Genomic DNA, 15787 nt, shown 5'->3' on the forward strand with positions numbered 1-15787 from the left:
AGCATGAAAATCAATGAATTTCAGTGAATTTACAGGTTTATGCAACCGTCATCACAATTCAGTTTTACAGTGCTGCCATCACCCTCATGTCTATATGCAAGTTACTCCCAATTCCCAGCCCTAGCCCCAGGCAACCATTAATTAGCTTTCTATCTCTATAGATTTGCCTATTCTGAACATTTCATGTAAAAAGAATCATATAATATGTGGTTTCCCTTATATTGTTTCTTTAGCTTAGCATAATGTTGGTAAGGTTCATCCATGTGGTAGTAGGTATAAATATTTTGTTCCTTTTTGTATCTAAATAGTATCTCATTTTATTAGGAATACCACATTTTGTTTATCCATTTACCAGTTGATGGACATTGAGCTATTTCCAGTTTGAGGCTATTGTGAATATTTCTGCTATAAACACTCACATATAATTCTTCGAGTGAACATATGTTTTTATTTCTTTTGGTTAGATTCCTAGGAGTAGAATTGCTGAGTCATATGGTAAGTTTGTGTCTAACTTTTAAAGAAATTGCCAAAAATTTTCCACAGTGACTGCATCAAGTTACAATCCCTCCAACAGTGTATTAGGGTTACAGTTTCTCCACATTTTCACCAGCAATTGTTATTTTCTGTCTTTTTGATTACAGCCATCCTAGCAGGTGCAAAATGTTCTCTCATTGTGATTTTGATTTGCATTTCCTTTTTGACTAAGATGTTGAATATATTTTCATGCATTTACTTAGAGGTACAACTATTTAAATTGTATATCTTATTTGGAGAAATGTCTTTGCCCAATTTTTAACTTGAATATTTACCTTCTCATTATAGAGTTGTAGGAATTGTTTATGTATTCTGAATACAAGTTTTTTATCAGATATATGATTTCCAAATATTTTCCCTAAGTCTGTGGCTTGGTGTTTTTTTTTTTTTTTCTTTTCATTTTCTTAATAATGTTGTTTAAAGCACAGAAATTTTTAATTTAAATGAAATTGAATTTACTAAATTTTTTACTTTTACAGATCATGCTTTTCATATCATGCCCAACAATCTTTAGCTAGCTCAAGGTCACAAATATTTTCTCCTATTTCCTTTTAAACATTTTATATATATATATATTTTTTCAGTACTTCATTCTTTTTGCTTCCTGAGTTGTAATCCATTGTTTGAATATATCACAATTTATTTATCCTCTGATAACTTTTTTTAAAATTATTATTTATTTATTTTTAAATCAGTCATCAGTTTTATACATATCAGTGTATACATGTCAATCCCAATCGCCCAATTCAGCACACCACCATCCCCACCCCACCGCAGTTTTCCCCCCTTGGTGTCCATACGTTTGTTCTCTACATCTGTGTCTCAACTTCTGCCCTGCAAACCGGTTCATCTGTACCATTTTTCTAGGTGCCACATACATGCGTTAATATACGATATTTGTTTTTCTCTTTCTGACTTACTTCACTCTGTATGACAGTCTCTAGATCGATCCACGTCTCAACAAATGACTCAATTTCGTTCTTTTTATGGCTGAGTAATATTCCATTGTATATATGTACCACAACTTCTTTATCCATTCGTCTGTTGATGGGCATTTAGGTTGCTTCCATGACCTGGCTATTGTAAATAGTGCTGCAATGAACATTGGGGTGTATGTGTCTGTTTGAATTATGGTTTTCTCAGGGTATATGCGCAGTAGTGGGATTGCTGGGTCATATGGTAATTCTATTTTTAGTTTTTTAAGGAACCTCCATACTGTTCTCCATAGTGGCTGTATCAATTTACATCCCCACCAAAAGTGCAAGAGGGTTCCCTTTTCTCCACACCCTCTCCAGCATTTGTTGTTTGTAGATTTTCTGATGATGCCCATTCTAACTGGTGTGAGGTGATACCTCATTGTAGTTTTGATTTGCATTTGTCTAATGGTTAGTGATGTTGAGCATCTTTTCATGTGCTTCTTGGCCGTCTGTATGTCTTCTTTGGAGAAATGTCTATTTAGGTCTTCTGCCCCTTTTTGGATTGGGTTGTTTGTTTCTTTAATATTGAGCTGAATGAGCTGTTTATATATTTTGGAGATTAATCCTTTGTCCGTTGATTCGTTTGCAAATATTTTCTCCCATTCTGAGGGTTGTCTTTTCGTCTTGTTTATGGTTTCCTTTGCTGTGCAAAAGCTTTGAAGTTTCATTAGGTCCCATTTGTTTATTTTTGTTTTTATTTCCATTACTCTAGGAGGTGGATCAAAAAAGATCTTGCTGCGATTTATGTCAAAGAGTGTTCTTCCTATGTTTTCCTCTAAGAGTTTTATAGTGTCCAGTCTTACATTTAGGTCTCGAATCCATTTTGAGTTTATTTTTGTGTATGGTGTTAGGGAGTATTCTAATTTCATTCTTTTACATGTAGCTGTCCAGTTTTCCCAGCACCATTTATTGAAGAGACTGTCTTTTCTCCATTGTATATCTTTGCCTCCTTTGTCATAGATTAGTTGACCATAGGTGCGTGGGTTTATCTCTGGGCTTTCTATCTTGTTCCATTGATCTATGTTTCTGTTTTTGTGCCAGTACCATATTGTCTTGATTACTGTAGCTTTGTAGTATAGTCTGAAGTCAGGGAGTCTGATTCCTCCAGCTCCGTTTTTTCCCCTCAAGACTGCTTTGGCTATTCAGGGTCTTTTGTGTCTCCATACAAATTTTAAGATGATTTGTTCTAGTTCTGTAAAAAATGCCATTGGTAATTTGATAGGGATTGCATTGAATCTGTAGATTGCTTTGGGTAGTATAGTCATTTTCACAGTACTGATTCTTCCAATCCAAGAACATGGTATATCTCTCCATCTGTTGGTATCATCTTTAATTTCTTTCATCAGTGTCTTATAGTTTTCTGCATACAGGTCTTTTGTCTCCCTAGGTAGGTTTATTCCTAGGTATTTTATTCTTTTTGTTGCAATGGTAAATGGGAGTGTTTCCCTAATTTCTCTTTCAGGTTTTTCATCATTAGTGTATAGGAATGCAAGAGATTTCTGTGCATTAATTTTGTATCCTGCAACTTTACCAAATTCATTAATTAGCTCTAGCAGTTTTCTGGTGGCAGTTTTAGGATTCTCTATGTATAGTATCATGTCATTTGCAAACAGTGACAGTTTTACTTCTTTTCCAATTTGTATTCCTTTGTTTCTTTTTCTTCTCTGATTGCTGTGGCTAGGACTTCCAAAACTATGTTGAATAATAGTGGTGAGAGTGGACATCCTTGTCTCATTCCTGATCTTAGAGGAAATGCTTTCAGTTTTTCACCGTTGGGAGTGATGTTTGCTGTGGGTTTGTCGTATATGGCCTTTATTATGTTGAGGTAGGTTCCCTCTGTGCCCACTTTCTGGAGAGTTTTTATAATAAGTGGGTGTTGAATTTTGTCAAAAGCTTTTTCTGCATGTATTGAGATGATCATATGGTTTTTATTCTTCAGTTTGTTAACATGGTGTGTCACATTGATTGATTTGCGTATATTGAAGAATCCTTGCATCCCTGGGATAAATCCCACTTGATCGTGGTGTATGATCCTTTTATTTTATTTTATTTTATTTATTTATTTATTTATTTTAAACATCTTTATTGAAGTATAATTGCCTTACAATGGTGTGTTAGCTTCTGCTTTATAACAAAGTGAATCAGTTATACACATACAATATGTTCCCATATCTCTTCCCTCTTGCATCTCCCTCCCTCCCACCCTCCCCATCCCACCCCTCTAGGTGGGTATGATCCTTTTAATGTGTTGTTGGATTCTGTTTGCTAGTATTTTGTTGAGGATTTTGCATCTATGTTCATCAGTGATATTGGTCTGTAATTTTCTTTTTTTTGTGATATCCGCCATAAGATTTTTAGATCTTATGTTTAGCACTGCAATTCCTTTTTATGTTTTAAAAATTTTTGTTTATGGTATGAGTTGCGTCTAAATTCATATTGTTATATATGGATATTCAATGGTCCCAGCACCATTTGTTGAAAATACTATCATTTCTCATTGAATGCCTTGACACCTTTGTCGAAAATCAAATGACCAAATGTGTCAAGGTTTGTTTCTGGATTCTTAATTCTGGTCCATTGATCTGTATGTCTATCCCAATGACAATTCTATACTGTCGATAAGTAGCTTTATGGTAAGTTTTGAAATCAGTAAGTGCACGTCCTCCAAATTTGCTCTTCTTTTTCAGGATTGCTTTGGTTATTCTAGGTATAAATAGGATCTTATTAGACCCACTTTGTCTGTCTTGTTCTTGTATTTCTGTCTTAATATTTCTGGCTCACCTCTGTATTGCTTGCCTCAACCAGTACTGAAACCTCATAATTCATGGGACATTGAGGCAGAGTACTCAGGAAGTTCTTACCTCAGTAGTGGAGAATAATTATTACTCTTTAAAGCACTGCTCTGGACCCGGGTAACATTCATAAAAGAAAGATCTGGAAGGACCAGTCTGTTTTTTTTTTTTGTTTTTTATTTATTTATTTATTTATTGGAGGTGTTGGGTTTTCGTTGAGGTGCACGGGCTTCTCATTGCAGTGGCTTCTCCTGTTGTGGAGCGTGGGCTCTAGGTGCACGGGCTTCAGTAGTTGTGGCACACAGGCTCAGTAGTTGTGGCTCACGGGCTCCAGAGTGCAGGCTCAGCAGCTGTGGCGCATGGGTCTAGTTGCTCCGCGGCATGTGGGATCTTCCCAGACCAGGGCTCGAACCCGAGTCCCCTGCATTGGCAGGCGGGTTCCTAACCACTGCGCCACCAGGGGAGTCCCAGACCAGTCTGTTTTAAGGTAACTTCCTTCCAGAGCAGAGCTCAAGAACATTATAGAAATATGAAAAAGTATCCAGTACCTAATGAGGTAAAATTTACTATATTGACATCCAAACAAAGATTACAATACATAAGAAGAAGCAGGAAAATACAACCCATAATAAAGAGAATTATTAATCAGTTAAATCTGATTAATACTGATACGTAGGTTAGAATTATCAGACAATGACACTAAAACAGTTATTGTACCTGTATTCCATTTCTTCAAAAAGTTATGCAGAGACATAGAAGATATGCAAAAACGATCCATATAATCTACAGATTCACCACAGTTCCAACCAAAATCCCATCAGGATCTTTTGTAGAAATTGACAGGCTCATTTTAAAATTCACATGGAAATGCAATGTAATTAGAAGAGTCAAAACAGTTTTGAAAAAGGAAAACATGTTGGAGATAAAACACTGCTTGATTTCAAGATTTATTATAAAGCTATAGTAAGCCAAACTGTATGTTATTGGCATAAATATAGACCAATGAAACATAAGTAAGGTTCAGAAATAGACCTATATATATTGGATAATTGAATTTTGACAAAGGTAAAAGGCATTGAGGTTCAAAAAGGTGCAGAAAGCATAGTCTTTTCAATAAGTAGTGCTACAGACCTACTAGAGAACGGACTTGAGGATATGGGGAGGGGGAAGGGCAAGCTGTGACAAAGTGAGAGAGTGGCATGGACATATATACACTACCAAACGTAAAATAGATAGCTAGTGGGAAGCAGCTGCATAGCACAGGGAGATCAGCTCGGTGCTTTGTGACCACCTAGAGGGGTGGGATAGGGAGGGTGGGAGGGAGGGAGATGCAAGAGGGAAGAGATATGGGAACATATGTATATGTATAACTGATTCACTTTGTTATAAAGCAGAAACTAACACACCATTGTAAAGCAGTTATACTCCAATAAAGACGTTTAAAAAAAAAAAAAAAAGAATGTGACCATATACAAAAATTAACTCAATATGGATCAAAGACCTAAACTTAAGAGCTAAAACTATAAAACTCTTAGAAGAAAACAGGTGAAATTTTTCATGGCATTGGGTTTGGCAATCATTTCTTGGATATGACACCAAAAGCATAGGCAACAAAGGAAAAAATAAACCAGATTTCATCAAAATGAAAAACTTTTTTGTGCATCAAAGGACACAATAGAGTGAAAAGACAACCTTCATAATATGAAAAAGTATTTGCAAATAATATATTTGATAAGTGATTAATGTCCAGGATGTATAAAGAACTCCTACAACTCAACAACAAGAAACACAATTAAAAATGCACAAGACTTGAATAGACATTTCTCCCAAGAAGACATACAAATGCTCTGTAAGCACATGAAAAGATGCTCAATATCATTAGTCATTAGTGAAATACAAATCAAAACCAGTGAGAAACCACATCACATGTGTTAGTATGGCTGTGATTAAAAAAAAAAAAAAGTAGTGCTAGAACATGAAAGTCACACACCAAAAAAAAAGAAAAAAAAGGAGTTTGTAGCCATACCTTATATCATGTGCCGAAACTAAATCAAAATAGATCATAAGCCATGTGCTTCCTTCCTTATAGAAGATATGACAAATAAGCACATGGAAAGATGCCCAACATTGTTCATTGTAAGGGAAACACAAAATAAAACCACAATGAGATACTGCTATTATTCTATTAGAATGGCTGAAAAACTTACCATTTCAATTGTTGCTGAAGATGTGAGGGAACTGGGACTCTTGTACACTGCTAGTGGGAATGTGAAATTATACAACCACTTTAAAGCAGTTTGGCAGTTTCTTAAACATTTAAACACACATGTACCATATTACCCATCCATTATACTCCTAGATATTTATCTAAAAGAAATGAGGGCATATTTTCAAACAAATACTTGTTCGCAAATGTTTTAGCATCCTTAATTTTAATAGGCCATACCTGGGAAGAATCGAAGTGTTAACAGGTGATATATAAACATTCACCTATAATGGACTACTACTTAGTAATATAAAGGAATGGACTGTTGACACACGAAACATCTTAAATGGATCTCCAGAGAGTTTGCTGAGTGAAAGAAATCAGGGAAAAACCATACATGCTGTATTATTCCACTCATATTAAAGTCTAGAAGATGCAAAGTGATCTATAGTGACATAAAGCAGATGAGTGGTTGTCTGGAAAGGGGGAATACAGAGGATGGTGGTAGGGAGAAACTATAAAGGGGCCAAGAATACTTTTTGGAGTGATGGATGTTCACTCTCTTCATTGTGGTGATCGTTTCAGGTATTTTACCTGTATACAGGTGTATATATATGTCAACACTTACGGAATTCTGTACTTTAAATATGTACAGTTTGCTGTATACCAGTTAAAATTAAGCTGTTAAAAAAGCAGGATAAGACATAATGAAGATTGTTATGATGTAAAAACTTCTAGCATTTAAAGGGGAAAACTTAAAATTTAAACAGTGAGTCATGGGAAGTTACCAATTTCTGTAAATTCTGGATAAGTGAACATAAATGCATTTATGGGAGTGGAGAGGGTGTAGGAAAATGCAAATTCATGTACTGAGTTATAATTAGTGCTAATAATTTTGTCATGTAATTTTCCATATAATCACAATATGTATTGAATTTTGGCCAATCACCTCAAATTATGGACATTTAGATAAAAAGCTCTGTTAATAATTTCTGATATTATAGTAAATATTTTAAGTACTATTTTTAACGAATTAATCGATCAGCATATAGTATGGAAACTTAAATAAGTCAATGAACACATTTGTCAACATTAAACTTAGTAACTTTTCATTTTTTCAAGGCCCTCTGTCCTTAACTTTGGTGATGTTTGTGTGAACTCAACAAATACTCATCTACTACATGTTATTAATATGCTACCTATTCATATTTTGATCCAGTTAGATGTTAGTTTGCAAGAACTTCAGAAAACCAACCAATTTTCATATGTGATTCCACCTACAGCTAGTACTTATGTTTCAGTGATATTTGAATCTCCCACTATTGGAAAATTTTGGAAGTAGGATTTATTTTCAAATTTCTGTTTGCTAGAATCAAAATGTCCTTTTGTATATTTACCCCAATTATTGTAGTATATATTATGTTTGGTCCCCAAACATAGAAACTACATGTGCAGCAATTTGTAGATTTGTAGATTCATATTTCAATGGTAGTCTAATTACCTTTCATAATTATTTTGATATTGTTTACTAAGAATTGTTGATGTCAATCAATAATATATGCATTTTTACATGTAACTGAATTCTACCATTCAGTTAAGAGGTGTTATCAGTTAAATTTGGATGCCTTTGCTGTGTTACAGGTCTTTCACCTTTATAGTGAACAATATGCCTGGTGGGCACATCCTAGTGATGGCAGTTGTCTTGCCAGTAAAACTTGAGCTATCTGCTAATGAGCTAGTACTGAGACCACAAGGTTTCTTGGTGAAAACATGTTTTAGGGGGATGGTTAGGTTGTATAATCCTCAGAATTATTTTGTCCAATTTGAATGGCAACCGATAAATACAGGAAAAGGGATGGCATTTTCCATTCGTCCAGCTAAAGGTGATAGTTTATTCTGTTTGTTTGATTTAGACATTCATTTATTCATGTATTCAGGCATTAATCATATCTGGAGTGTGTACTGTATAACGGTGATAAGAACGTAGAAGTAAATCACAAATGGTCTTGGGACAATGGGACATTCCTTTCCTCCTTCCTTCCTTACATCCTTCCCTTCCTCTCCCCCTCCCTCCCTCTTTATCTCTAATTTAGAAATAGTCTTCATTTGCGATCTAAGTAGACTATACTTCAGGTCACAGAGGAGTCCTGGTTTGTTGAATTCTTGCCTTAGGTGCTTTTCCTGTGAATATCAGTCATTCCCAAATCATGACTTCTATATAACTCTACCAGTGTTGGTAACAGGGAGTGTTATAAACAAGCTCGAGTATTAATTTAAGTTCACTTAATCTTAGTGCAGATATAGGTGGAGATGTTGACAAATTTAACAAGTGGAAGAGGAGGACTGTCCCTTTATTATGGCTGGAGATCATTGATATAACCATATTTAATCTTTTTATTAATCTGGATAGATTTAGCACAATCCCAGATTATAATTTATTAAGCATTCGAGGTATACTTCTATCAATATTTAGCAGATTCATTTGACCAAGCTCTTTTTTGTTGTTGTTGTTATTAATACTGGAAATACTGGGTCCTGCCCCAAACTAGAAAAAAGTGGAGTAAATGATCAGAGAAGAAAAAGAAAATATTTCTGCAGATTTCAGAGATTCTAGATAAACCTTCTCCAGTCTTTTTGAACAGATATCAATTGTAGTTATATTATCTGCATTCCAGCTATAGGTTCTGATCAAGCACGTGATATGGCACTAAGGGTGTCAGAAAAGCACAGTGCCCAGGTACTTTTCCTTGTATTTCTGCATCCTAGCCAGTGTTGAGTGGCTGGGCTTGTGGCTGCCATGGAAATGCTGTGAAACTGCTTCATTTGTCAAAAGTGGAATTACAATGTTATAAACTTCTCATGGTTTTTAGTACTCTATTTTTACAGGGAGGTTTTAGTATTTTCTTTTCTTTGGGTTGCTCATAACACCTCTTACATTTTGTTAAATCAAAGCAAAAAACACAGAGACATTTAATTCCAAATACAGTGTTAACATGAATAATACCATTAGCCTTTAAGTACTTGTAATTTTTTTAGAACACAAATGATACAATACTTGAATCTATTTGATATAGCATCGAGGAAAGTATGCATAATTTATATTATATACCTAGATTTCTCTAATGTCATTTTCCTTCTGCTGCTCAGAATATTCATACAATAATTACTCACTTTTGTTTTTGCCTCTTTGTATAAATCTTTTTGTTTTTAACATCTTGATTGGAGTATAATTGCTTTACAATGGTGTGTTAGTTTCTGCTTGATAACAAAGTGAATCAGCTATACATATACATATATCCCCATATCTCCTCCCTCTTGCGTCTCCCTCCCACCCTCACTATCCCACCCCTCTAGGTGGTCACAAAGCACGGAGCTGATCTCCCTGTGCTATGTGGCTGCTTCCCACTAGCTATCTATTTTACATTTGGTAGTGTATATATATGTCAATGCTACTCTCTCACTTCGTCCCAGCTTACCCTTCCCCCTCCCCACGCCCTCAAGTCCATTCTCTATGTCTGCGTCTTTATTTCTGTCCTGCCCTTAGGTTCTTCTGAACCATTTTTATTTTATTTTTTTTAGATTCCATATATATGTGTTAGCTTACGGTATTTGTTTTTCTCTTTCTGACTTACTTCACTCTGTATGACAAACGCTAGGTCCATCCACCTCACTACAAATAACTCAGTTTTGTTTCTTTCTATGGCTGAGTAATATTCCATTGAATATACGTGCCACATCTTCTTTATCCATTCATCTGTTGATGGACACTTAGGTTGCTTCCATGTCCTGGCTATTGTAAATAGAGCTGCAATGAACATTTGTGGTCCCTGACCCTTTTTGAATTATGGTTTTCTCAGGGTATATGCCCAGTAGTAGGATTGCTGGGTTGTATGGTAGTTCTATTTTTAGTTTTTTAAGGAACCTCCGTACTGTTCTCCATAGTGGCTGTATCAATTTACATTCCCACCAACGGCGCAAGAGGGTTCCCTTTTCTCCACACCCTCTCCAGCATTTATTGTTTGTAGATTTTTTGATGATGGCCATTCTGACTGGTGTGAGGTGATACCTCGCTGTAGTTTTGATTTGCATTTCTCTAATGATTAATAATGTTGAGCATCCTTTCATGTGTTTGTTGGCAATCTGTATATCTTCTTTGGAGAAATGTCTATTTAGGTCTTCTGCCCATTTTTGGATTGGGTTATTTGTTTTTTTGATATTGAGCTGCATGAGCTGCTTGTAAATTTTGGAGATTAATCCTTTGTCAGTTGCTTCATTTGCAAATATTTTCTCCTATTCTGAGGGTTGTCTTTTGGTCTTATTTATGGTTTCCTTTGCTGTGCAAAAGCTTTGAAGTTTCATTAGGTCCCATTTGTTTATTTTTGGTTTTATTTCCATTTCTCTAGGAGGTGGGTCAAAAAGGATCTTGCTGTGATTTCATAGAGTGTTCTCCCTATGTTTTCCTTTAAGAGTTTGATGGTGTCTGGCCTTACATATAGGTCTTTAATCCATTTTGAGTTTATTTTTGTGTATGGTGTTAGGGAGTGTTCTAATTTCATTCTTTTACATGTAGCTGTCCAGTTTTCCCAGCACCACTTATTGAAGAGGCTGTCTTTTCCCCATTGTATAGTCTTGCCTCCTTTATCAAAAATAAGGTGACCATATGTGTGTGGGTTTATCTCTGGGCTTTCTATCCTGTTCCATTGATCTATATTTCTGTTTTTGTGCCAGTGCCATACTGTCTTGATTACTGTAGCTTTGTAGTATAGTCTGAAGCCAGGGAGCCTGATTCCTCCAGCTCCGTTTTTCTTTCTCAAGATTGCTTTGGCTATTCGGGGTCTTTTGTGTTTCCAAACAAATTGTGAAATTTTTTGATCTAGTTCTGTGGAAAATGCCATAGATAGGTTGATAGAGATTGCATTGAATCTGTAGATTGCTTTGGGTAGTATAGTCATTTTCACAATGTTGATTCTTCCAATCGAAGAACATGGTGTATCTCTCCATCTGTTTGTATCATCTTTAATTTCTTTCATCAGTGTCTTATAATTTTCTGCATACAGGTCTTTTGTCTCCTTAGGTAGGTTTATTCCTAGATATTTTATTATTTTTGTTGCAATGGTAAATGGGAGTGTTTCCCTGATTTCTCTTTCAGGTTTTTCATCATTAGTATATAGGAATGCAAGAGATTTCTGTGCATTAATTTTGTATCCTGCTACTTTACCAAATTCATTGAATAGCTCTAGTTGTTTTCTGGTAGCATCTTTAGGATTCTCTATGTATAGTATCATGTCATCTGCAAACAGTGACAGCTTTACTTCTTCTTTTCTGATTTGGATTCCTTTTATTACTTTTTCTTCTCTGATTGCTGTGGCTTAAACTTCCAAAACTATGTTGAATAATAGTGGTGAGAGTGGGCAACCTTGTCTTCTTCCTGAACTTAGAGGAAATGGTTTCAGTTTTTCACCAGTGAGAATGATGTTGGCTGTGGGTTTGTCATATATGGCATTTATTATGTTGAGGTAAATTCCCTCTGTGCCTGCTTTCTGGAGGGTTTTTATCATAAATGGGGGTTGAGTTTTGTCAAAAGCTTTTTCTGCATCTACTGAGATGAACATATGGTTTTTCTCCTTCAATTTGTTAATATGGTTTATCACATTGATTTGTGTATATTGAAGAATCCTTGCATTCCTGGGATAAGCCCCACTTGATCATGGTATATGATCCTTTTAATGTGCTATTGAATTCTGTTTGCTAGTATTTTGTTGAGGATTTTTGCATCTATGTTCATCAGTGATGTTGGCCTGTAGTTTTCTTTCTTTGTGACATCTTTGTCTGGTTTTGGTATCAGGGTGATGATGGCCTCGTAGAGTGAGTTTGGGAGTGTTCCTCCCTCTGCTATATTTTGGAAGAGTTTGAGAAGGATAGGTGTTAGCTCTTCTCTAAATGTTTGATAGAATTTGCCTGTGAAGCCATCTGCTCCTGGGCTTTTGTTTGCTAGAAGATTTTTAATCACAGTCTCAATTTGAGTTCTTGTGATTGGTCTGTTTATATTTTCTCTTTCTTCCTGGTTCAGTCTTGGAAGATTGTGTTCTTCCAGGTTGTCTATTTTATTGGCATATAGTTGCTTGTAGTAATCTCTCATGATTGTTTGTATTTCTGCAGCCTCAGTTGTTACTTCTCCTTTTTCTTTTCTAATTCTATTGATTTGAGTCTTTTCCCTTTTTTTCTTGATAAGTCTGGCTAAAGGTTTGTCAATTTTGTTTATCTTCTCAAAGAACCAGCTTTTAGTTTTATTGATCTTTGCTATTGTTTCCTTCATTTCTCTCTGATCTGATCTTTATGATTTCTTTCCTTCTGCTAACTTTGGGGCTTTATTGTTCTTCTTTCTCTAATTGCTTTAGCTGTAAGGTTAGGTTGTTTATTTGAGATGTTTCTTGTTTCTTGAGGTAGGATTTTATTGCTATAAACTTCCCTCTTAGAACTGCTTTTGCTACATCCCATAGGTTTTGGGTTGTCGTATTTTCATTGTCATTTGTTTCTAGGTATTTTTTGATTTCCTCTTTGATTTCTTCAGTAATCTCTTGGTTATTTAGTAGTGTATTGTTTAGCTTCCATGTGTTTGTATTTTTTACAGATTTTTTTCCTGTAATTGATATCTAGTCTCATAGCGTTGTGGTCAGAAATGATACTTGATTCGATTTCAATTTTCCTAAATTTACCAAGGCTTCATTTGTGACCCAATATATGATCTATCCTGGAGAATGTTCCTTGAGCATTTGAGAAGAAATTGTATTCTGTTGTTTTTGGATGGAATGTCCTCTAAATATCAATTAAGTCCATCTTGTTTAACGTATCATTTAGAGCTTGTGTTTCCTTATTTATTTTCATTTTGGATGATCTGTCCTTTTGTGAAAGTGGGGTGTTAAAGTCCCCTACTATGATTGTGTTACTGTCGATTTCCCCTTTTGTGGCTGTTAGCACTTGCCTTATGTATTGAGGTTCTCCTCTGTTGGGTGCATAAATATTTACAACTGTTATATCTTCTTCTTGGACTGATCCCTTGATCATTATGTAGTGTCCTTCTTTGTCTCTTGTAATAGTCTTTATTTTAAAGTCTATTTTGTCAGAATTGCTACTCCAGCTTTCTTTTGATTTCCATTTGCATGGAGTATCTTTTTCCATCCCCTCACTTTCAGTCTGTATGTGCCCCTAGGTCTGAAGTGGGTCTTTTTTAGATAGCGTATATACGGGTCTTGTTTTTGTATGCATTCAGCCAGTCTGTATCTTTTGGTTGGAGCATTTAATCCATTTACATTTAAGGTAGTTATCAATATGTATGTTCCTATTACCATTTTCTTAATTATTTTGGGTTTGTTATTTTTGGTCTTTTCTTTTCTTGTGTTTCCTGCCTAGAGAAGTTCCTTTAGCATTTGTTGTAAAGCTGGTTTGGTGCTGCTGAATTCTCTTAGCTTTTGTTTGTCTGTAAAGGTTTTAATTTCTCCATCGAATCTGAATGAGATCCTTTCTGGGTAGAGTAATCTTGGTTGTAGGTTTTTTCCCTTTCATCACTTTAAATATGTCCTGCCACTCCCTTCTGGCTTGCAGAGTGTCTGCTGAAAGATCAGCTGTTAACCTTATGGGGATTCCCTTGTATGTTATTTGTTGTTTTTCCCTTGATGCTTTTAGTATTTTTTCTTTGTATTTAAATTTTGATAGTTTGAATAATATGTGTCTTGGTGTGTTTCTCCTTGGATTTATCCCTTTTGGGAGTCTCTGTGCTTCCTGGACTTGATTGACTATTTCCTTTCCCATATTACAGAAGTTTTCAACTGTAATCTCTTCAAATATTTTCTCAGTCCCTTTCTTTTTCTCTTCTTCTTTGGGAACCCCTACAATTCGAATGTTGGTGCGTTTAATGTTGTCCCAGAAGTCTCTGAGACTGTCCTCAATTCTTTTCATTCTTTTTTCTTTATTCTGCTCTGTAGTAGTTATTTCCACTATTTTATCTTCCAGGTCACTTATCCATTTTTCTGCCTCAGTTATTCTGCTATTGATTCCTTCTAGAGAATTTTTAATTTCGTTTATTGTGTTGTTCATCATTGTTTATTTGCTCTTTAGTTCTTGTAAGTCCTTATTAAACGTTTCTTGTATTTTCTCCATTCTATTTCCAAGATTTTGGATCATCTTTACTCTCATTACTCTGAATTCTTTTTCAGGTAGACTGCCTATTTTCTCTTCATTTGTTTAATCTGGTGGGTTTTTACCTTGCTCCTTCATCTGCTATGTGTTTCTCTGTCTCCTCGTTTTGCTTAACTTACTATGTTTGGGTTCTCCTTTTCACAGGCTGCAGGTTCGTCGTTCCCGTTGTTTTTGGTGTTTGCCCCCAGTGGCTAAGGTTGGTTCAGTTGGTTTTGTAGGCTTCCTGCTGGAGGGGACTGGTGCCTACGTTCTGGTGGATGAGGCTGGATCTTGTCTTTCTGGTGGGCAGGACCACATCCGGTGGTGTGTTTTGGGGTGTCTCTGACCTTATTATGATTTTAGGCAGCTTCTCTGGTATTGGGAGGGTTTGTGTTCCTGTCTTGCTAGTTGTTTGGCATAGGGTGTCTAGCACTGTAGCTTGCTGTTTGTTTAGTGGAGCTGGGTCTTAGCATTGAGCTGGAGATCTCTGGGAGAACTTTCGCCATTTGATATTATGTGGAGCCGGGAGGTCTTTGGTGAACCAGTGTCCTGAACTTGGCTCTCCCACCTCAGAGGCACAGGCCTGACACCCGGCTAGGGCACCAAGACCCTGTCAGCCTCACGGCTCAGAAGGAAAGGGATGAGAGAAAAGAAAGAAAGAATAAAATAAAATAAAGTTATTAAAATAAAATATTTTAAAAAATTAAGAAGTCATTAAAAGAAGAAGAAAGAAGAGAGCAGCCAAACCAATAAAAAGTCCACCAATGATAACAAGCTCTAAAAACTATACTAAAGAAATAAAACAACAAAACACGGACAGACAGCCCCCTAGGACAAATGGTAAAAGCAAAGCTATACAGACAAAATCGCACAACGAAGCATACGTATACATACTCCAAAAAAGAGAAAATGGAAAAATATATATATATAACTTTTGGGAGGTCTGAGGTCTTCTTCCAGCGTTCAGTAGGTGTTCTGTAGGAGTTGTTCCACTTGTAGATGTATTTCTGATGTATTTGTGGGGAGGAAGGTGATCTCCACGTCTTACTCCTCTGCCATCTTGAAGGTCTCCTGTTTAAATCTTTTTATTGAGTTATTTTTCT

General features: G+C 35.8%; 1 protein-coding gene across 1 annotated transcript in view; it reads left to right on the forward strand.

The window, feature by feature from the left end:
• Positions 1 to 15787, forward strand: part of CFAP47 (cilia and flagella associated protein 47) — a 431032-nt gene that overhangs the window by 43548 nt on the left and 371697 nt on the right. The window contains 2 exon segments of the mRNA XM_082377789.1: positions 7631 to 7847; positions 8151 to 8392. Coding sequence (XP_082233915.1) covers positions 7631 to 7847; positions 8151 to 8392 — 459 coding nt within the window.

Source organism: Balaenoptera borealis, assembly GCF_965194805.1.
Source record: "Balaenoptera borealis genome assembly, chromosome: X".
NCBI classification, from domain to species: Eukaryota; Metazoa; Chordata; class Mammalia; order Artiodactyla; family Balaenopteridae; genus Balaenoptera; species Balaenoptera borealis.